Source organism: Sylvia atricapilla, chromosome Z (genome assembly GCF_009819655.1).
Source record: "Sylvia atricapilla isolate bSylAtr1 chromosome Z, bSylAtr1.pri, whole genome shotgun sequence".
Lineage (NCBI taxonomy): Eukaryota > Metazoa > Chordata > Aves > Passeriformes > Sylviidae > Sylvia > Sylvia atricapilla.
The window spans coordinates 60,604,849-60,626,891 of NC_089174.1; the positions used below are offsets into that span (position 1 = coordinate 60,604,849).

General features: G+C 38.4%; 1 protein-coding gene across 1 annotated transcript; it reads right to left on the minus strand.

The window, feature by feature from the left end:
- Positions 1-927: 927 nt before the first annotated feature.
- On the minus strand, positions 928-10,353 carry LOC136374271 (monocarboxylate transporter 13-like). The gene is given in 6 exon segments (XM_066339571.1): positions 928-961; positions 1,705-1,789; positions 1,792-1,902; positions 3,705-4,511; positions 5,599-5,742; positions 9,441-10,353. Coding segments are annotated over 6 exon segments (1,383 nt in total). The 5' UTR covers positions 9,643-10,353.
- Between the last annotated feature and the right edge of the window lie 11,690 nt (positions 10,354-22,043).

The following is a 22,043-nucleotide window of genomic DNA, read 5'->3' on the forward strand; positions in this document are numbered from 1 at the left end:
ACATTGCAAAAGACTGAAGAATAAAACTCCTAGAAAAATGCAGATTTTTCAATTGATAAGTTTGAAAAGCATTTCAGAGCCTTACTACAAGACTTTGCACACACAGGTATGTTCCTTCCAATATGTGTTTTTCAATCAAGCCCTTACAGGTAGCTGATTTATTAATGGTTCAGCTGATTCCCTCTAAGTTAAATTAATTTTTAAAATACTTATTCTTATGAGGCAGTAAGTAATTATTTCAGATGAGAGATTTACATAAATGTGGCTTCACAGAGAAAGTGTTTCAATGGTGAAAATTTCTGAAGTTTTAGGTAGGGCAGATATGATTTTCATATTAGTTCCAAGGCTTTAAAGTGCTGTGTTTTTCCTTTCAGTATTTCTTTCTAAATGTTATTCAGCCTTTTCTCCCTTAAATTCTGTCTTCCTCATACAAAGTAAAATTACAAAAACACAGTTGTTTGGATACTCTTTTTTATTCTTATAAATAGAGTGTTTAGTCAATGTATTTGCCTTAGGATAATTGGAATGTAGGACTGGAGCAGGTCTCAGGAAGTCATCTAGTCTATCCTATACTCTGAAGCACATATATTTAGATCCTTGATCGTGTGTTACCTATTCTCTGATATCTCAGTGTTTTCAAATTCTCCCCATAGCCTGAATTGTATTTTAATAGGCTACAATGAAGCTTTTTCCCTGTTACATTACTGCCTTTCTGTGAATTATATCAATTACCAGTTGTCTTAACAAGGAAAGGAATTAATCATATTTTTGTTATCTCAGCTCATTATGGCTTTGAAGACTGTTCTCATACCCTGTAAAAATTTATATCTTCTGAACTTCATCTCTTATACTTTTTCCTTGGACTGTTTTCTTAATTTTCCCATTTATGTTCCACTGAATTCTTTGCAACTAACATACATCTTCCAGCTAAAGCCTTGCAAGCATCATTATCTCCTCTATGCTACCGTAACACAGAAAGACGTTTACTATTTTTAATACAGGGTTGCATTTGGGATTCTTACTCAGTTTGAAGTCCACTGTAGTCTTTGTTCTTCCTCTAATATTCATTAATCCTTTTCATTTTGTGTGAGTGTATTTTGCTTTTTACTTCTGATCTTTAGGACTGCATTTCTCTCTACCATATTCTATTACTCATATAACTTTTACCCTTTATCAGGTTTATTTATTTATCTTATTCAAGCATTGCTCTGTAGAGTACCTGCAAACCCTTTAGCTCAAAACTGTATTCATTTACTTGTGCTTTCAGGTCCAACTTGTTTACTGAAAATACTGGGCACTGCTTCCCCAAGTAAACATTTGTGAGCTGATGCCTCTTTTTCAGTGATAGTTGTAGTCTGCATTTGGGAGTAGAGTTTCCATCTGCTGCACACATGCTTCATGGCAATTTAATTTAGACCATGGTTTCTCTAGTTTATTTAGCATGACTTTGTGGGACTCTGCTGGAGACTTGCATAGTAAAAATGCAACTTCAATATCAAAATAATATGGTAATGGTTACTGCTCTAGCTTGCATGTAAATTAATTACTTTCTTTCTTTTGTTTCAAACATTCCTACCCAAAACTTATATTCTTTTGTAAATACTAATAATAGTGAGTCTGGCAAAAAAAAATCACACTTCCATATGTCTTGAAATGCTGTCAGAGGTCTCATGTAGTCACACCACTACATTGTGCTCTCAATACCTTCTGGTTTGATGTTTCAGGATTTCGAGGGAAGGGTAGGGTAATGTTGACATTTCTGGTTTAGTTCTAATCTTGCTTCTTCTTTTTTTCTCTGTTGAAGTTGATCTAAAACAATTAAAAGTCCAGCTGATAGGACAAGAGTAGCCCCTGCCATGTAGAAGGCTGCTCTGTAATCTCCAGCCATGTCCACAATCAGACCTGGAGAGAAACAAATGACAGCAGTGTGATTGATGGAAAACAGGCTAATGTAAATTAGCTCAGTAGTGTGAGTATGTCCTCTTACAAAGGTGGTGTGCTGGCTACATACTTTTCTTGCAGATTTCTACATCATGAGCATGTGGAACATCACCCCACTATAGCATTTTTCAATTTGAAACACAACTGGCATCTCATTGATTTTTAAATGGGAATTGCTAGTGAAACAATATATTACACAGTTTGAAGCACCTTCCAATCTAAAGTGTGCAGACAGTGCAGGTACTGGCAGAAAAAAAAGACAGACTGTGAAGCTGTGTATATGAGTAGCTCAATGTTCTGTGGTATAGCTGTCAGCAGTTGCTGTAATTTGGGCCATAACTACAGCACAAGTGAGTTTAGAGCAGGAAAGCAGATTCATCTGCTGGAGATAGAGTTGGAGAATTTGTCTAATGCATTGTGGGTTTCTGGTTCGTCATCTTAAAAAGAGTCACAGATGTTAACAAAAAGACCTTGGTTTTCAGGGAGCTTTAAGCCAACCAAAACATGTAATGCCATTGTGTATTATACTGAAAAATCTCCAGTAGTAGCACTGCAGCAGTGTGTCAGCTGCCCTGTGGGTATGACGGGACATTCCTTTGTGGGCTGATGAAGGTTGCTTGCTTGTGGAAAGCTTGTCCATGTTTAGGGTATTCCCTAGCCCACATTCTAAACTAAGATCAGCCCTATATAGGCACAGGAACCATGAATTTGAAGTCTTTTAGATTTTACACTCAGAAGGAAAGGAGAGCTTGAGAGGCACTTAGGCTTCCCTGCTCTTCCATACCTTCTTTGTAGTTTACTAAATATACAAAAAAGGGCCACACTGATTCCCAGATAATCAGTACTAGTGATCAGCCACTATAAACTGTATTTTATTCAGATCTTTCCAACACATCTTCGATTCTGTTCTGTCTCAATCCCTTTGCAAATCTTCCTGGTTCTTGTATTTTCAAAAGTGAATGAAAATGTTCCAGTATTCAGTCTGATTAATTTGCAACCTATTAGTGATGTCATTACCACAAAAGTAACTTGTAATACATGAACAATGGTCTTTGGATGAGGACTCAGATCTGCATTGTACAAGTCACACTGGTCAATTTTTTTTGCCATATCACTTTTTAAAGTCTCTACAGCTTGCAGTTCATTTGTCTTGCATTTTTCCAAGATGACTATATCTCGTTGCCAGCCCATAAATCCATGTGCTGTCACATTGTCTGCTCTCTCTTCCCACTGTTCTTAAGCACTGCCTTCCCTATTTATTATACTAGTTGGCTCAAATGCTGTCTAAAACCATTAGGCGTTTCTCTGAAAATTTCCTTGAGGTTTGCATAGCCTAATGTTTCAGGTTGTTCAATTTGAACTTCTGTAGAAACCCTCCCAACAATACAAGCATTTCTGCAACATCACTAGTCTCAAATTTCAGTTTCTTCTCTGAAAGCGTGTGTCTGCTGTTTGTCCCAGAGGCACACTTTCTTAGCAAGTTAGTTGGCATTATGTGGGATTCGGGAAGCAGGACCACCATGTGAACCCTGCCTTCATACCTCCCTTCTTGTTGGAAAGGTATCTTTAAAACCACACCGAAGAGAAGGAGTAAGGTATTTTGGACAGGACTTAAACTGACTATTTGGTTTTATGTACTTCTTGGTTCAGCTACCCCTGAGCTAAAAACGGGGGAAATTTGAGTGCAGATCCAGATCTTTTCAGTATGTATTACCATTTCCCTTTATTTTTGTAAACTGTATTTGGCAGTTGTCTTAACTTACCTGCAAGAGGAGGCCCCACAAAACCTCCAGTGCTTCGAATGAGCATGAAAAGCCCTAGAGCACTGTCAAATTCTGGCATGCCTACAACATCTACCAGCACTGTAATGTGAATGGCGACTGTTGTACCAAAGAAGAATCCATAGAAGCCAGTGAATAGTGCCAAGGAAAGGTAATTGTTAGCCAGTGGCAACAGCATCAGGGAAGTACTGATCAGTGTAATCGTCATTGCCAGCAAATGAATGGTTTTGGTAACATGGAGGTTGGCATACCAGCCACACAGCAATCTGCCTCCAAAGTCCACCATAGCCAAAATGGATAGGAGGGATGCAGTCCATGATTCATCTATTCCCAGGCTGTAGCTAAGTGGAACTAAAAATAATGGAGGAACAAAAAAGCTCATAGCAGCTAATATACCAAAAATGGCATAAAGTACAAATTCTGTTCGCCTCACAAGCATCCAGTTGAAGGTTTTGTGCATGATGGGAGATGTATCTTCTTTGTCTCTCCTGGATGCACCATTGCCAGGTGGTGTTTCAGTTTCATAGTGGTTGGCCTCAAGGAGGCAGCTGTTCTCCAGGGGTCGCATCAGTACTCCACAGACACAAATATTAAGTTGGATGCCACCTATGATCAAGAGGGAACCTTCCCATCCATATTGACTAATCAACCACTGGAAAAATGGCCCAAACATGAATGCAAAGGCACATTCTCCAGCACTGGCAATAGCATTGGCCAAAGCCCTTTTCTTGGAGAAATAGTGGCTCACAATGCTAATGGCTGGTGTCCACGAAAAAGAAATACCAAGACCTGAAAAATACCAATACAAATAGCACCGGTTAGACACTATTGAGATATGCTGTGAAGGTGGAAATTAAAGCAGTCAATGCTTCTACATTTGCAGGTCAAAAAGTGTCAGGAGGAAAACATTTTTTGCCTAGAAGAAGCCTGAGCTTAGCTTGAGTAGATATAAGGGTATATTTGTGACATTCTATTCTGTGAGTTGTATATGTTCAAGTGAAAAAGCAGAACATGAAGCATATTGGTTTCACAGCTTTGTCAGTATATGAGAAATCACATGGTTATGGGGTTGAAGCTAGACAGATCTCAGTGTCCATGCTGTCTACTAGGTCAGACCAGCAGATTAAGCTGAGCTGTGTTCAGGGTAGACAGTGAGGCAGGACATGAATGAAGCTGGTTTATTGCCTCTGTTTGCTCTTCATTTTCTTGCTTGACTGCTTTGAGCAAATTTAAAACCTGCACTAACTTAGAGTTATTTTGATGGCTCCCTAGACTCTTTGGCAGCCCAGGACTGCCAAAGGGCCCAAATTCCAGACATTTTCTCAGGCATCCAGTGCAGAATTCAGAATGGTTTATTTTATTCCCTGCTAGCATTGCTTCCTGTTCCAGGAAAATCTGCTAGCTTCCTGTTCCAGGAAAATTGTTGGAGACAATTTTCTGGCCTGGTTTTTCCTGGAGTAAAGGAAAGGATTAAAATTAAATGAAAGCCTTGGACTCTGTTCAAAACATAAGATAACTTGGTAGAAATTATAGAATTTGAGATCTCCATGTCTTTTTACTTCAGCACCCTTTATGAAGATTTTTTTTAACTTTCACAAAGCTCTTATCTCTGAGTGAAAAATAAAACAATTTTCCACTTGCATATAATTTGCAGTGTAGATTACCGGCATCTAAATATTTGTCTCCTTTGTCGTTGCAGCCTTCCTGTACAAATTCTTATTTCCAGAGTGGGACAGAAGGGAAATCACTTTTAAAGAGCATTGCTTGTTCTGGCTGCTCATAAAGTCAAAATAGATACCAGATTTTAAAACTCCTACCACTAGCACCCTCAAATAAGTTGCTGGTGGAAGAAAGCCATAAAGCCATAAATTCATACCCTGTAGAAAGCCAGTCGTTACATACATCCAGACCATGCTGAGTCCAAAAAATCCCAGTGCCATTCCTGAAAAAGCCAGAAGTCCTCCAGTGATCACAACGGTCCGATGGGTATATTGTACACACAGTGAACTGGCAACAGGGGCTGGATCAGCAGAAAAATCAGAGAAAGAAAAACACATTAGGAACATTAATCTGATCAACATGGCCAAATAAATAAAACATTTTAGGAGTACTACCCTTAAAATGCTTAACACAAACAGCCTTAATTCTGCTGGATGGGGTAGGAGGTCAATCAAAATTTGAAAACTGTATCCTTGCTAACAGAGAAATGACTGTCCCTGAGGTACAGATTTGAAAATACAGTCAACATATGTGGACTCTTTTAAAGGGAAAGAGCATTAGAGTGCCTTCCTTGTAGTAGGACAGTTCTACCAATTTTCATATAAGGATACAACTGCCAACAGGACAGAACCCCATGGACTGTTTTAGCAGAAAGTGAAAGTTCAGCCACAGAATCTATAGATTCAGCTATAAAAATTGTACTATTGAGAATGTGTTATTGATGCCGCTGGCATGAAAACTTTCTGGAGAAAACTAACTTTGGTTTTCTAGAATTTTGCAAAAATCAACTCTTAATGGAATTTTAAAAGTTTATAAAGGACAAAAAATTAGAGGTTTTTTGGTAATAATTTTAAAGAAAATTGGCAATTCATTTCTAAAATCTTTATTTAGTGGTACAGTTTCTCTAAATAGAGTGCAGGGGCTCTTCAACACAAGGGCAAAGGTGCAGATGTGATGGTACAGCAGCTGGTTTGGCCTCTAGTCACTGTCTGGAAACACCTGAATTGTCAGGGATATTTCTGCTTGATTAAGGATCCGTTTTATTGCCTGGCTGTTTTTTCCATCAGCATTGCAGAGTCGAGGTCAAGGCCATAGGATTTCTTTAAACAGCCACAACCACTAGAGGGTTCCCAAGGACCGCCTGGCATGAACCAGCTCCCTACATCTGTTAAATACCCTTGGAACTGGAGTTAGTGCATAAAACTGAATTCAGTTAGCCAGGACCATCATTCTAAGTTGAAACAAGTAGGAAGAAAATTATTAAGAGAGAGCAGCCAGCAAGGAAGGTTTTGTAGTAGTTTGTAGGGGCAAGCTGTAAATTCACCTGTGTTAAGATCAGAATTAAGAGAATTTGGTAGCTAGGATGAGTGAAATTAACCTGACAGAGTATTAGTTATTGCAAAATCTGCAGAATATACATTGTCTGACAGCAGACAGACCTGGCAGGAATTATACAAACCTCAAATGTCTCATCAGCTTTTACAGCAAAAATCTGATAATTTTATATGCATGTAAAAATTATACTGAAATTTGGTCATTATCTTAAGATGTAGTCGATGAGACATGACAAAGTACATTGAGTTGGTGAATCATACAATATGATGAAAAAATGAAGAGAAAAGTAGACACGGGTTGACACCCATGAAAGTTCTTGAAGACAAGAAAAAGATCTGCAGCTGAAGCAGAAGTATTACCAAATCTCAAATTTTAAATACTAAATAAGGAGAATAAACAGGTAGAAATTAAACATGGGGTAGCAAGAGAAAGAAAGAAGCTAGCCACAGAACTGGAAATGGGTAAAATAGCTTGGCTCCAGAGTCTGAAAGGACAAAGGCAACACACAGAAAATGTACAAGCAATAGGAAGGGATGACAACCAGAGTGCAAAGAGGAGGGTGTTGGGAGATGTACATCAGTACCAAGAGAAGGCTGGTGAAGGTGATAGGGAGGATCCTTGCTGTGGTAAACTGAACAGCCTGTTGCAAGTGCAGACTGTGGGAATGGAAGCACATGCTCTCCTTCAACACAAGAAACAGACCTGCTGTTGAAAGGATCCAAATAGGAAATAATAATAATTCAGTGATCATCCTTCATACTGAGCCAAATGACACTTAAGGTGTCCCAGAGATACATTAAGAAAGACTATGGTTTATTGCCTGGTTTATTGCCTCTGTTTGCTCTTCATTTTCTTGCTCGACTGCTTTGAGCAAACTTGAAACCTGCACTAACTTAGAGTTAAAACCTGCACTAACTTAGAGCCCGGCCAGGAAACATGCTCAAAGAGCTGGAGGCTCTGGTGGTCTTCATCAGGAAGTCTTGTGGCCCCTATAAATGAAGCAAGGCAGAAGATGAGGACAATTATGTATTGACTTGAGACATTTATAAACTACTATACAGAGGGGGTTTGGAATGTTTGACCACCAAGCTTTATTCACTGAAAGAGGATTATTTTCAAAGGATTTCAAAGGATGAAAAACAATTTCTGTTGAAAATTGTAGCTGGCCTCACACCTGGCTAGGCAAATATATTTTTGCTGGTTTATACTGGATCTTATTGTCTCATATGCTCTATTCCTTGATACATTCCTATACAATGTAAATCTATGTTATAACAAAAAAAAAACCCCAAACTAAAACAGGAGTGTTAAGTTTTTGTCTCCTTTGCTGGCTTTTTCTTCTCATGAAGTTTAAATGCCTGAATGACAAAATAGTATCAACAATATGTCAGTGATATGTCTAATTTGTAAACCAAATGTATAGATTACCATTTATTCATTTCTGTGGTCTGTGAAGCAGGTTTTTCAAATTTTTTTGTTTCAGTTAATTATATCTGTCACTGCAAAGCAGCCATCAAGGATAGAAGTTTATAAAACTGATAAAATCTTTTCAACTCATGACTTATTTATCTTTTTACTTTGACTTTGGGTTACTCTTTTTTCATTCTGAATACATTTTTCCAAGGAAGATCAGTTGCTCTTGATGTTTGGAAGTACTGTAGTTCCAAGCAATAATACTGATAGGTGTGGACCGAGTAGGATACATGTAATTATATAATGTCTACGCAATGAAGTGTCTTCAGAAACAAAATTATGATAGCATTTATTATGTAAGGCTATTTATCTATTGCAACCATATATCTCTATGAGAATATGCAGAGCAGACTTCACAAATTCTGTACAGTTCAAGCCTGCCCATGTTTGGAATCCTCACATCATGTGAAGGATCATGCAGATTACAAGGGCACCAAGGACTCTCTTAAACAACTAAGCTGAGTAAAACAGTATGTTTCCTATTTTCCCCTCCTTCATTTAGTGTGATGTGATATTTGATCTGTTCCGATTGCTCACTGCCTTTGACTTGGATAGTTCACTCACTCTTCCTCTACTCTCTGCTTGCATGTTCATGTCTTTATTGAGCTCTCTGTGAGTGAATAGATTTTTTTTTTTAACTCTATGAGTCTTCTGGTAGATCAATAACTTAGAATCATACTAAAAGGAGTAAAGAACACACAGAATTGGTAATACATGTGAAGGTAAAAAGAAGTGGGAAAAAGCAGGACTGAGAATCATTTTGGTAGCAAATGGCTTACCTGATAGATGGGGTCACAGTCCTTGTATTTTGAAGTGCTTTGAAAAAGTGAAAGTCACTCTGAGATCAGTGAACTTGCACACAAATGGGTTTAAGAGCTTGATTCAACAAGCTCTGTGGCTATTAGAATTAACTCTAATGAGTTTAACTCAAAGCCTGTAGCAAAACTTAATCATGAGTTTAGGTGCACGATTTTTTTCAGGCAATCAATTCCTGTGTCTATAGAGTTCTGTCAATCCATATCTGAGGGAGAAAATGCCAATTTTCTGAACATTTTCTGTAGTTTCTGTAGAGACAGAAGAAGGAAGTCTAGACCTTACATATTTCTGGGTTTGGTTTTTTTAAGGAAGATTTCCAAACTTGCTTGAGTAGTTAACATTAAAATAAACTGCTAGAGGAGTACTACCACCTACCTCCTAAATGAAAGACAGCAATGGTTACTGATGTGATCCAGGAAGTGGTGCTTGCAAGTTCATCAAAGTGCTTCTGGATTTCAACAAAGAACAGACCAAAAGTCTTGAGGACAGCAACAGAGAGGCCCATCACCGTGAAGGCTGACACTACCACAACCCAACCATAGCCACCATCTGGTGGACTGCTGTCCTTAGCCTGCATCTTTTCCAATTCTTAGATCTTCTCTGGGTTTTGGGTTGGTTTTTTCTTTTTCTTTTTTTTTTTCTGGAGTGGTAGTGATGGTGATGAGATTTTTTTAGCAGATCTGCAGATTGGTAGAAGGCCCATTGTTAAAAATTAATTAAAATATTCTAGAAATGGCTTACACAAGTAATTACCAAGTTAAAATACAACATTCATTACAGTGGTTTGACGGAAAATATTACCTAGGGAACAGATGCCCCAAGAGACAGAAGACTGAAATTTTAAAAAATTCAACTACAGAGTTAAGAAAACAAAAGAGGCATGCAGATGTGAACAAAGGAGAGAAGACAATGGGAAAATATTTAGACATGAAGATTTTCAAAGATAGAAGAATTTTAGCGTCATCAACATTTTAGCATTTATAAGTATTAATAGTTCCTGCAATGCTAAACATTTTTGCCAAAATGATGCACTTCTATCCTTGTGAAGATTTATTCATAGGCAAGAATATCTTATTAAACCCCAAACTGAAAAAGTATATTTCCCCTTAAAAGTTTTGTGATAACCATGAACTAATCATGCAGTGCACAGAGGACATAGGATCTGGCTGTAGGGAGAGAAACATTCGTACATTTGTCTGGTTTCTTCATAGATACTAAATTCTGAGCAGAGATATTGTACAAGATGCAGAATATCAAAAAATACGTCAGGAGGAGAATAGGAACTTGAGATAGGTGAGGATATACTATACTTAAAATTATTTACCCTTTGTACAGCTGGCATAAAATGAGCTGCATGAGGGAATCTATACCACTTGAAATTATCCAGTACAAAGAAGCAGTCACTAGACCTGTGATTTGCTTCATTGAGGTACATGGTCTCAGGAGGATCTGAATCACTGCAGCAGTGTGGGGTAAAGAAGCCATCAGAGCCTTGTAGGGATCAGAAGCAAAATCATTCTACTGTCACATGTCTGGACTGACATGGCACTGGACACATGTGCATGTCTTTAAAAATAATCTCAGAACAGCCACAAGAGAGGGAGATACTGCCTTGTTTTGAGGTCTGTATGAAAGGATCAGGTTTTCATTCCCATAGTTGCTGTGTGACCTTAAGCAAGTTGTTAGATCTTGCTGTGCCTGTTTTCTCAGTTGTCAAATGCAGCTAATACTTTCAAATGTCATAAATTTTGTGAAGTTGGAAGCATTAATACTTGAATTAGTGCTCAGTTTACTATTAGAAAATACAGAAAATATATCAAGCTGTAGCCATGTCTTCTGACAATGCTGAGTTCAAGTAGCATGGTCATAATTTTCTTTGAGGCCTAGAAGAACATGAAAAGGACACAACACTCAAGCTAAATAAGCCTGCCTAGGCAGAGTGATACTGATATTTCTGCATTCTGCATGGACATGCCTGGGCAAGTGATTATGATTTGTGCCACAAGACAGATAGAAGAAATCCTGCTACCTACCAGGCAATACTGAGAGTAAAACAGGCATGATAAAACCTGCATGACACCACCCAGCACCCTTCACTTTCATTAGGCAAACTCTGTCCCAGCAGGAGTACAAATTGGGCCTTACTGCTCACAAAACTTAAATGAACAGCATGTTTCATTCTGACAAATACATCTTTTATGTCACAGCTCAGGATTCAGCCTTCAGTTGCTTTTAATGATCACAGTGTTACATGTAACTCCAAAATGAAATTAATATTTCAGTTGCATTATTAATTAACGAGGTAGTTCTTTTTCAGCAACCCTATGGATATGAAAGCAGTGCAGCGACATTCTGTAGGGAATGCCTGAACAGGGTAGAAGAAAGCATAGATATTACAATAAGGGAACATGTTTCTGACACCATGCTTTGCTTTCTTTCTCCTTCACTTGGAAGAGAAAGTTTATTATAAGATGATGTCATTGCATACACTCTAAACTGAAAAAACCCACATAGGATCTCATTTTGCTCTTAGCTATTCAGTAATGGTAAACAGTAGGATATCAATATCTTCACTTACTCACTTTTGTCCCTGGAGCTAATCCTTTAAATAAAAAGGAGGAAAGACCTGTAGGGAAACTGCTTCTTCTGTTGTGCCTGGCCATACACAAGATCCCTCAAAAATGTAAAGCTGTGCCTGGAAGCATAAGCATTCTGCCTAGCATCCTACTGACTCACACCTCCAAGATTTCTCATCTTGGAGATGAAAACAGGTCTCAAAACAGATGAGAACAGAATCTCGCAGTTGGAACAGATGTCCTGTAAGAGAGAGACTTAAATCAGGAAAGCCTGTGCTTGTTGTGTGCATCAGCAAGAGCAGACAAGGGCAAGAGCTCTGTTAGTAGTGTTATCATGCTCATGGCAAATTTTGCCAGCAGTAACATGCACGAAAGAGTGCAACTTTTATCTCTGCACCTGGATAGCTACAAAGGCACTTTCTGAGGCACCAGGGCTGCTCCTCTATTCATGCTGTACAAGTTCTCCAAGCTATTTCTGCTTTGATTCATGCCAATGATTCAAAAAGCTTATCAGACAATAATAAAAATAAATTATAAAATACATATCTCATTACTTGCATTTTAGGGTGCCACATAAACTTGTGAAGACAGATACTTGTTCTACTTGGTTATCTTGTGCTCCATGTTCTAGTTTACTTTTTACAAAAGAGCAAATGAGTTGAATACATTTGCTGCACATTGCAAAACAACTTTGTGGTGGAATCAAGAAAAAACGGTTGTTAGTATGAATACTAAACTTCTTGTTTTCATGCCGCTCATACTTAAAACTCCCCAGGTAAGTGTATTCACTCTCTTTGAATGGAGGCTGAGTGGGCTCCTTGTGAGATGGTGATACTTTACTGATATAAGCTCCCCAAGGAGGCAAAAAAGGGCACATATTAAGTTTTTCAACACTTAGGTAAAGAAATGTGACTTGGTAATGGCTGTTTGGTTTGGATTTCCAGTATAGATATTGTACTATTACCTTGGATTTTGACTTACCAAAAAACAAAAACAAACCCAAAACAAAACAAACAAACAAAATCCCCAAACAAACAAAACCACACACACACACAAAAACCAAAAACCAAAAAAACCCACAACAACAACAAAAAACCCCAACATACTTAATATACATGGACACAAAACTACTTTTACCAAAGGCTGAAACCTTGACACAGGAACTATGAAAAACTAAATACAAAGTAGATCTTTAATAAATTAACAGCAGATTAAATAATATAGTCCTGTTTTATTGGTTGTATTAGAAGAAAGATGGAAAGGAAAACAATTGTAATCTATGCTGAAACTTCCTCCATACATGTGCCTTGGTACACAGGCAAGGAATAGGCACCATGTCACACTCATCAGATTGTGATTTTGATCTGACACTCAGACTGACTCTGCTGATGCTCACCTGTCACTAGAGCTTCAACTACAATAGAGTCATACCAGAGTCATACTAGAGTCATACTAGAGTCATACCAGTTACTGCTTCTCAGACACAAATTTAGGAGGAACTCTTTATTAAATTTTCCTTTCTAACTTCATAACGTCATTTTAGAAGGAGTCAGTCTAATGTGTATGATTTATAGCACTTTATCTACAAAGCATATTAGAATGGAAAAGGGGATGAATGCTCTGAGCAATTTTGTTAGAAGTAACAAAAATCAAGTATAGCATCAAGAAATTACCTTATTCAGATAGCCAAGGTTTGTATGGGATATGAAGGTCTTCCTTCATCTTCCAGTTTTATGTAAATTCTTGAGTTGTGCTGCAAACCACCAGGTCATCTTTCTCATCTGAACTACTATCTGGTTAGCTGAACAAACCAATTTGTCTCCTTCAGGATGTGTAAGCATCGGATTTTATAAGAATCCCCTCCTCCCCTCCTCAAAAGTCATTTGACTCCACCTACACTCAGAAAAACAAACTTCTGTCCTGACTAGATTATCAGAGAAACAAAATCAGGAATGGGTGGAGGAAACTTGGAGGAGGAATGCAAATTTTGTTATTTATCTGCACTATACTTACAGTGGCCTCAGACTGCTGTCCATGTTTTCTACTGAACTCTACTATTGGACCAACCAGAAAGTTCAGATGCATCAGCTGACTTCAAACTCCCATGTTCTGGGGCATATACTGCAAATGTTTATTCAATTTTGAATTAATTTGTGGCTTCCATATGATTGTGTTGTTGGGCAGATGTTGGCTACAGTGAGCATCACATAGCCTGCAGCAACTACAGAAGTTACAGGAAGCTTGAGTGTGCTCTCCTGAGCATGATACATGCATATCTGAACCTTTCACCACACCAGAGCAGTCCTTTACTTGTGTGATTTAAAACCCCACAGTTTAATACTTCTGGTTGCTGTAAAACTTCTTTCTCCCAGCTCTCACTGGTGGTTAATTGTAACTTATTTCCTTTCCTACCAATTTGCCTTGCACTTGTGGTAGCCATACTGCTATTGTAATTATTGGGGGGGGGGGGGGGCAGGATTGGTTGTTGCAGCAGCTTGTTGCTTTCTGTAATATTTTTATTTACATGTTCATATACCTACTTCATGACTTGATCAGTAATCTGTGTAGTTTGTGTGTGCTAAGGGGAAGTGTAAATATGCAGTTGACCTGCATAACTAAGAAACATATATTTCATATTTTTGGCATATTTGAATGGGAAGCCAGCAAATTTGTGATGTGACATTCTAATTTTCTTTTGCTGGGAAGATTCTCTAGAGCTGTTTTAGGGCTGGAGAAGACAAAATCATGGCAAAGGAAAATAATGGGGTAGTTTTTGAACTGGAATTAGTGTGCAGTCTTGATAGAAAAGTTGCTACTACTCCTACTTCACCTTCTTGCTACCACATGGGTTTTCATGCAGTGTACTAGACTGGTGAACTGACCCTGCTGGTCATTTCATTGGGGCAGTTTCCCAGTTTGGAAAAATTAATTGTGTGCTTTTACAATGGAGAAGGCAGAGAAAAAGTAGCCTGGAATAAAACTTGGCAGATAAGCTTGCTTAATCCAGAGGAGAAATTCACGTGGTGGTTATATACAATTAGTGTACTCACATGCCCTGTTAGCCAGCCAAATTCTGATCCATGATGTTGCCGGACACAGGGGTGGTACTGATTTGCCTATAGTTCCTACAATGTTCCTTATTGCTTCTCTAAAAACTGCAGTTTTGCTTCCCCCTTTGTCAGTTATTGACAGCCATGACTTACTTCTCAAATGTGACATCATGGCTCAGCCACTTCTGCCCATTCTCTCAGAACCTACAGCTCATCTGGATCAGCCTCCTAGTGTTTATGCCTGACTTCCTCATTGTTGGGATGCTTGGAATAGGTGGGCCTTGAATATTATATTACAGTCGCGGGAGTTCAAGTCTATAGACAAAATAAAGAAGTCTGGAATATTTCAGTGGTCAGTCCATCAGATTATTTTTAACATAATATTCACTGAAATTACTGCAGATTATGTGCAAAGGAATTATATTGTCATGGCCTGTCATGACTCTTGTCTTAAAACCAGAATGGCCTTAGCAGTAATACACTGAACATTCATTTTCTATCATCCTTTCTATTAAATACATTTAGTCTTTACTCATACCATTTAATTTGGGTTATCCAGAACTACTACTATGCATTACTACCATAGTAGATTTTGCTCATCTGATTAGGCTAAAATATTTTTACTATTTTCTGTCAATATATGGATACTTTATGCTATACCCATGTACAGTACTTTTCCTTTATCATCTATTGGTTTCTCCACATGTTAAATTTACAAATAAAATATAAGTATCTCTTATTTCTACCTAAGAAATAAGAAAAAGATTGTAGACCGCACTTCTGTTAAACTGTGTACGTTATTTCTTGTTCAACACTTAAGCATCTTGGAAAACTCTTAGGAGAACTTCCAGGGTTCCATTCATACACTGGAGGTAAAGAAGTTTATTCCAGGTGGCAAGAAGAGTCACTTCTGTTCAGATCTAGTTTGTCAGCTCAGCTTTCACTAATTCCAAGGGCTAGCTTCCACTTTAAGTGCTTAAGTAAGCACAAAATATGTTCACAGGTAGACTGTTCCATGAAACATTTGGTGTAGAGTGAAATGAGACTCTCCTGGAACATCTGTACTTCAGCTAATAACAGTGATTCATGATTAGGAAGAGATTATGTTTAAATGCTGTCCAGTCAAGTAATAAAGAAATATTTAACCATTTAGGAGTTAGTGTGTCTTGGCTTTTATTACTAGGCTCATAGAATGAAATCAGCAATAGTTTAAACAGAGGCTGAATATACATGTATTTCTAAAATGCCTTTTTCTCATATTGTTACAACTGAAAGTAGTGATTGTGTTCTCTGCTGCTGAAAATAATTTCAGTTCCACTGATTTCAAAATTACTTCACCTCTTTCACCACCAGAGAACTTCTTCAGTGATTTCTTGTCAGTAGCCACTCTTCACATGAGGCACCAACTGACAGTAGACACACAACTGATGCCAAAAATGGTGGCAAGCATCAGCACTTGATTTTTCCCCAGTACAACCTTTTATACTCTTTTCCTTCACATGCATAACACCTGTGTGCCCTTTTACTCTTTTGTGATTGGTGAATACACATCAGCACTCCACACTTCTTCTCCTTCAATGCTGGTCACCTGCCATACACAGCTGTAACCCATTAGGCATGAGGCTTGCCCACAGCCCCATTCCTAATGTCCCATAGTCTATTCCCCCACAATTTCTCTATGGGAATAGGGCTGTCTTTGAAGAAGATACAACATACCTACCTACTCCTTCTTTATTGTTATTATTGTAGTATATTTAAAATCTGGGAAACAAGTCTCTGAAATGCAGTTCTTACTGAAATAAACTGCACAAATGTAGAAAGCCAGTCTGACATAAATACACATGGATCCTGGCGAAGTCTCCTTTTAGTTAGCTGTGATGGATGCAAAGGCAGAGAGCTTATGAAACCATGCCTTCTGCATTCATCAGTCCTTGGTGGTGATCATGCTTGTCCCTCTACTTGGAACTATCTGCTCTTATCACATACATCCTCTTTTTTTTTTTTTTTTTTTTTTTTTTTTTCCTGACCAAAGCCTTCTGACAGCATTGATAAACAGATAGTTAGCCAAGATAAAACATTAGCAGGTCGTATGATCCATTAGCTAAGAGACTATTGACTGAAGTGACTGAATTGAAATGACTATGTTTGATCTGTGGTGTTAAGTGATTACTAATGTAATATGGGTAGCCTGAACACAAATATTCGGAGGACTGTGTCCAGAAGAGATAGCATATGAAAGGATTGGAAAACTATTATGTAAGAGATAAACAGGCTGACATCACTGCCAAAATAGCTGACATGGGATGCTAAATGAACCTAGGTAAGAAATGTGGATGAGTGTTGAGGCACTTAAGGTCTTGAAGCAAAAAAGAGAATTTAATCTTGAGGTAATAAGAGAAGAAGAACCAGGGTGGCGATTCAGTTGCATAAAGTTAGGATGACAAAGGAGGTGTGTTTTGTGGAGATAGGATAGCTGGCAGTGATAACTGGCAGATATCAGGGGGGCTAAATAGCAGAAAGAAATAGCAAATAGGAAAATGAGTTGATTAGGTTTTGTCAGAAACTGTCAGACTGTAAAAAGTGAGCTATTTAATAGAAAAAGGAAGAGTAAGTGGCTTGGTTTTGGACTGGGTTCTGGTTATCCTATTACCAGTTTAACAAATTCTTATTAGTTTAAGATTGACTGAAGTTTTACAGGTTGGGAGCAAATGAAGAAAAAGCCTTCTGTCCTGAAATTACAGCCAGGTGTGCTGATTGCTCCCCTCCCCAGGGCAACATCAATCCCTGGCCTCCCTTTATAATAAAGGGAATGCTCGACCTTGGAAAGGGGGATAGAGTAGCTACAGGGAAGAGGGTAATATAGAGCCTGAACTGGCTGCAAGTGGAGGGTATATTTATCTGAACAAAGGTTGTTTGTTTTGTTTTTGAACAAGCAATAATTATTTCATTTTCTCTGTGTAATTCTTGGTTGTGATTATAGGTTCCATTACAAAATTATAGGGTAAGAAGGAGAGGGGGCACATGAAATGAGTACTGCTAAACAGGAAAGAGGGAAATGCACAGCTTAAGCTTATCAAAACAAAATAGCTAAGCACAGTGCTGATGCAAAGAAGTCTCTCTGTGCCCTATCAATCTAGTATCTGTGGGTGGCTTCTTCCACTTCCTGTTCTGAAAAGAGTGACCAGGGTTTAATCATTCTGCTTTAATTATAGCATGAAGGTGAAAATGCCCAATTATTGGGTATGTTTGGAGTGTCAATGAGGCATTTTCTGTCCTCATACCTTAGGGGAGAGATGGATGTGTTTGGCTAAATCAGCCCAGGTTGGTGTCTGGGAAGGATTTTTACAAGAATTCAGCTGAGAGCACAGACATAAGCTTATTAGACTTCTTGTGCTGTTTTCTTAAACTAGCCTGTGATACACTGTCCTATCCATGGCTAGGTGCTGTATTGTGGAGTTATGATAAAGTGAGGAAATCGAGTCCAAGTAGAAGTGCCAATTTTCTTGACAGCATGAAGTGTACCTGTATAGGAGAGTTTTCAGGATGAACAGCTGCTTGTATTGAACTGAATAAAAGGCTACACAAGGCTGCTTTGTATTTCTCTTAGGATGGATTCTTGCACTGAGGTTCTTAAAATATTCTTCCTAGTTTCATTTTTAAGACTAGGATGGCAACAGATAATGAAGAAGAATGTGTGTTGACTCAGAGCAATACTGAATGCTTACAAAGTTTGCAATGCAAACATTTGCAATACACAGAGTGAGAACCAGGCCACAGTTAGGGGACAGGAACTGCACTGTTGGTTGTAGTGCTCAGAAAACCCACTTTGAAGACAGGGCAGAAAATTGATTTAATATGAGCTTCTAGTTACAACACTGTGGTTACAGGAGTGAGGTAACTGCTGGACATATGGTTGAAGGGATGTGTGGTTTGGATGGTTGGATCTGTGCCTGAGAGAAGAATAAAGAAGATCCAGCTCCATTGTGACAAGAAGGCTCAGTGGTCCAACACCACCTTCTGTGCAGGGAAGCAAGATTTTTCCAAGCCCACATGTGTCACTAAGGAAAGGCTGACATAATAGGCCCTGGAAACTCAGAATGTAAAATCTGATTCTTCTTCCTCACTGAGTCTTCCTGCTGGGCCAAAATTTCATTGAAAGCTGGTCTATCAGAGAAGCTGTGGGACAATAAGTGGATGGCTGGAACATGCTGCATTGATAGAACCAGATTCCCAAGACAGATGGACAGAACTGTCACCTCAAAGCTGTGGCAACATGCTTATATTAAAGCAAATAAACATCTCTGCCTCTCTGCAGAGTTGTAATGATTTTCCCTTCATATGTGTCACTGGTGTAGGTGCTGCAATACCACTTCTTTTGGTTTAGCAATGCAGGAAAATTACTAGAAAACTTGAAATTATCAGAATGGTTAGCAGGAGGATGAAAGGGCTGGAAAATCAACAGTTTATAAAACTTAAGCTTGAAGATGACTGCAAGAGGGATCTTGATCATGATGTAATAATACCTACACTGGACTAGAAACCTTGAAACAAAAAGGATTTTCAATTAATTGGTCAATGATGATAGAAGACTCAATGGACAGAAAATAGAAGCTAAGAAATTAATATCACAAGTAAGTTATATTTGAATAAGTAAGGTGACAATGGGAACAACTTACCTATTATTTCATCACTGTTAATTTTTAATCAAAATTGAATGCTTTTCTGAAGATAGTGTTCTAGTTCTCTTACCCTAAATAGCTGATGATTGCCTTAGCATATAAAACATTAATATCATACTTTCCTGTTAAGCAAGAATGCTAACCTGCTAGAACTTACCTTGCTTTTGTTACTAAAATAGAAACAAATCCAAGCCATAGTTCTCATCAATAAGGAATTGTCTTTTTACTTTTTCTGCTTAAAACAAGTTTTACAAGTATAATTAATGCATGGTGAACATGGGATTTTCCTCTTTTGTGAGCTGACAAAATGAACCAGACTGGATGGCAAGATATTAGGTTAAACACGAGTCTTCTTGACATAAAGTCAAACTGAATTTATGCAGAATAATTTGATTGGAAATTAGATCCAATTATCTTAAATTGGTCATTCAAGACTAACAGAGCAATAAAGGGCACTGTGTTTGCTGATGTACTTGATCCTGATATTACAGTCATGTCAAAACATGTAAGCACTCTAATTCCAACCTAATTCATACTGCACAGTGCCCTCCCAAATACTGTGCTCAGAACAGATGATAAAAGGGCTGTCGATCTTTCAAACATACAAAGTCTTTCTAATCTAAGCAGAAAATTACTTCTGAATTTTGAATTAACAGAATTTTTAAAGTTGTTTTGGTGAGTAAGAGTATGATTGTCACCAAAATCAGTAGTCAAGACTTATTCTTAATAGGATGTGGCTTAATTTTCAAATATTGCAGAAAGAATAAAAGGCAGAAGACCATTAAGAAAACAAGGAAGTTTTTCTACAGTTCCAATCTTCATGTATGCCTAGAGCTAAAAGATATAAATGATGTGTAGCTGCTGTTTCTCAATCATTATATGATCTGAAGCATTAGGCTGGAGAAATAGGAGCTAAAAATAATGTAGGCATTGTAAAACTGACATGAAGCAAAATACGTTGCTGGAGAGCTGACGCTGGTGTACATCACAACGACACAAAGACTTCGACTTCAGGAGGCTGAAAATGACTCCTTTATTCCTGAGATATGTTTCTCCTTTTATGCTTCTACACAGCCCAATTTGATTGGTGAAAAGAAGACAAACTTCTTGAATCACATCAGTCAGACCAGAGGGACATCAAGAAGTCCCTCCTAGGGAGAGTATGTAAACAAATTTGCCCTTACAAAAACACGTCTCTTGTTTACAGATTCCCTGGGAAAGGAATTTCAGAAAACCAAACATCTCAGGCACAAACCAGGGCTACAGAGAGCACCTGTCCCTGCATAAAGCTGCTTAGGTGAGTCTTTTAGGAGTGGTGGCCCCCAGTACTTTAACACCGATGATACTGTCCATGAAATCAAAATAAGAGATGAAAGTCTGTATTTGACTCCTTGATTGCCTTCTCTATATGTAAGAATTTCAAAGGAGAATTAGAGACCTACACTCAATATCAAGCCCGTGTTTCTTTAAAACCATATTTTCTTAGGTATATTAATAATACTACCTTAACATCATACAGGTTATTAATATGACATTGTCAAAGGGCAGTTTCAATTTCATGATATACTGGGGGATCACATTTGGGTTTTTGTTTTGTTTTGTTATTTGTTTTGCATGCCTTTCAGTGGAAAAAATCTGCACTGGTGTTTTTGAGAAAAAATTATATTGGAATTTTTCACAGCAGTTTCTAAGGTAAAATCTACTTTTGAGAACCTAACCTGTAGGTATGTTTGTCTGCATGTGAAAAGAGAGGTAACATAGGTGAGACAAAAGCAGAAAAGAAAAAAAACTGAACAAAACTCAATAAACCAAGCCTCTCAGCCTAGAACAATGTTACTGAGTTGTAGTGTAATCTGGAATTGTACATAATAAATTGTCATCAATAATCTTGTCTGTACCGAGAATGCAGTGAGAAAACTTGCTATGCCTGAGTATGGAAATTTCCTCAAGAACGTGGAGTGTGCAGAGAGCATAGTCATCATCTTTCAGTACACCACTTTCTTCAGACTTTTTAATTCCAAAGAGTATTGCAAATTCTATCAGTTTTCATTTGGCAACAAGGGCAGGATAGAAAGCAGCAGTGTTCAGTGTTTATCTGCGCCACTAGATTTATTGAAACTGCAATTTCTTTAGATCATCACATGCGGCGGTGCCTGTGTCGCCTGTCCGGCCAGCCCTGGCACCACAGCAACACAGTGGTTCTTGGCTTGCCGGGAGTGCAGCTTGGCTATGGCAAAGGAAATGAAAGGAGGGACTCTCGAGGGGTAAATCCAACCGAGTTTATTGGAGCCTCCGGACGTGGAGTCCTCGCCTCGGGACACCAGCCTCAGAGAGACCCCGAGCCCCTCTGTGCTGTGAGTTTTAACAGGGGGTGTGACACAGGGGAGGGTTCAATCAGGGACCAATGGGGTACAGTAAGGGTCTTAACATAATAGACATGTGCAACAACCATACAAGACACAATGGGAGGGGGAAGCCTGGATCCTGCCCAATCACTCGACGCCTTTCCTGGAACTTTCTGGACACAGGGAGAGGCCCCAGAGTGACAGACAGGACCAGAAGGTTATATAACCAATGATTGACATAAAACCGAACATGGGGTAAACCATACAGGGGGAAACATAGGGGGTTACAGAACGAACCATTATGGAAAAATCTCATTGAACAGATCAT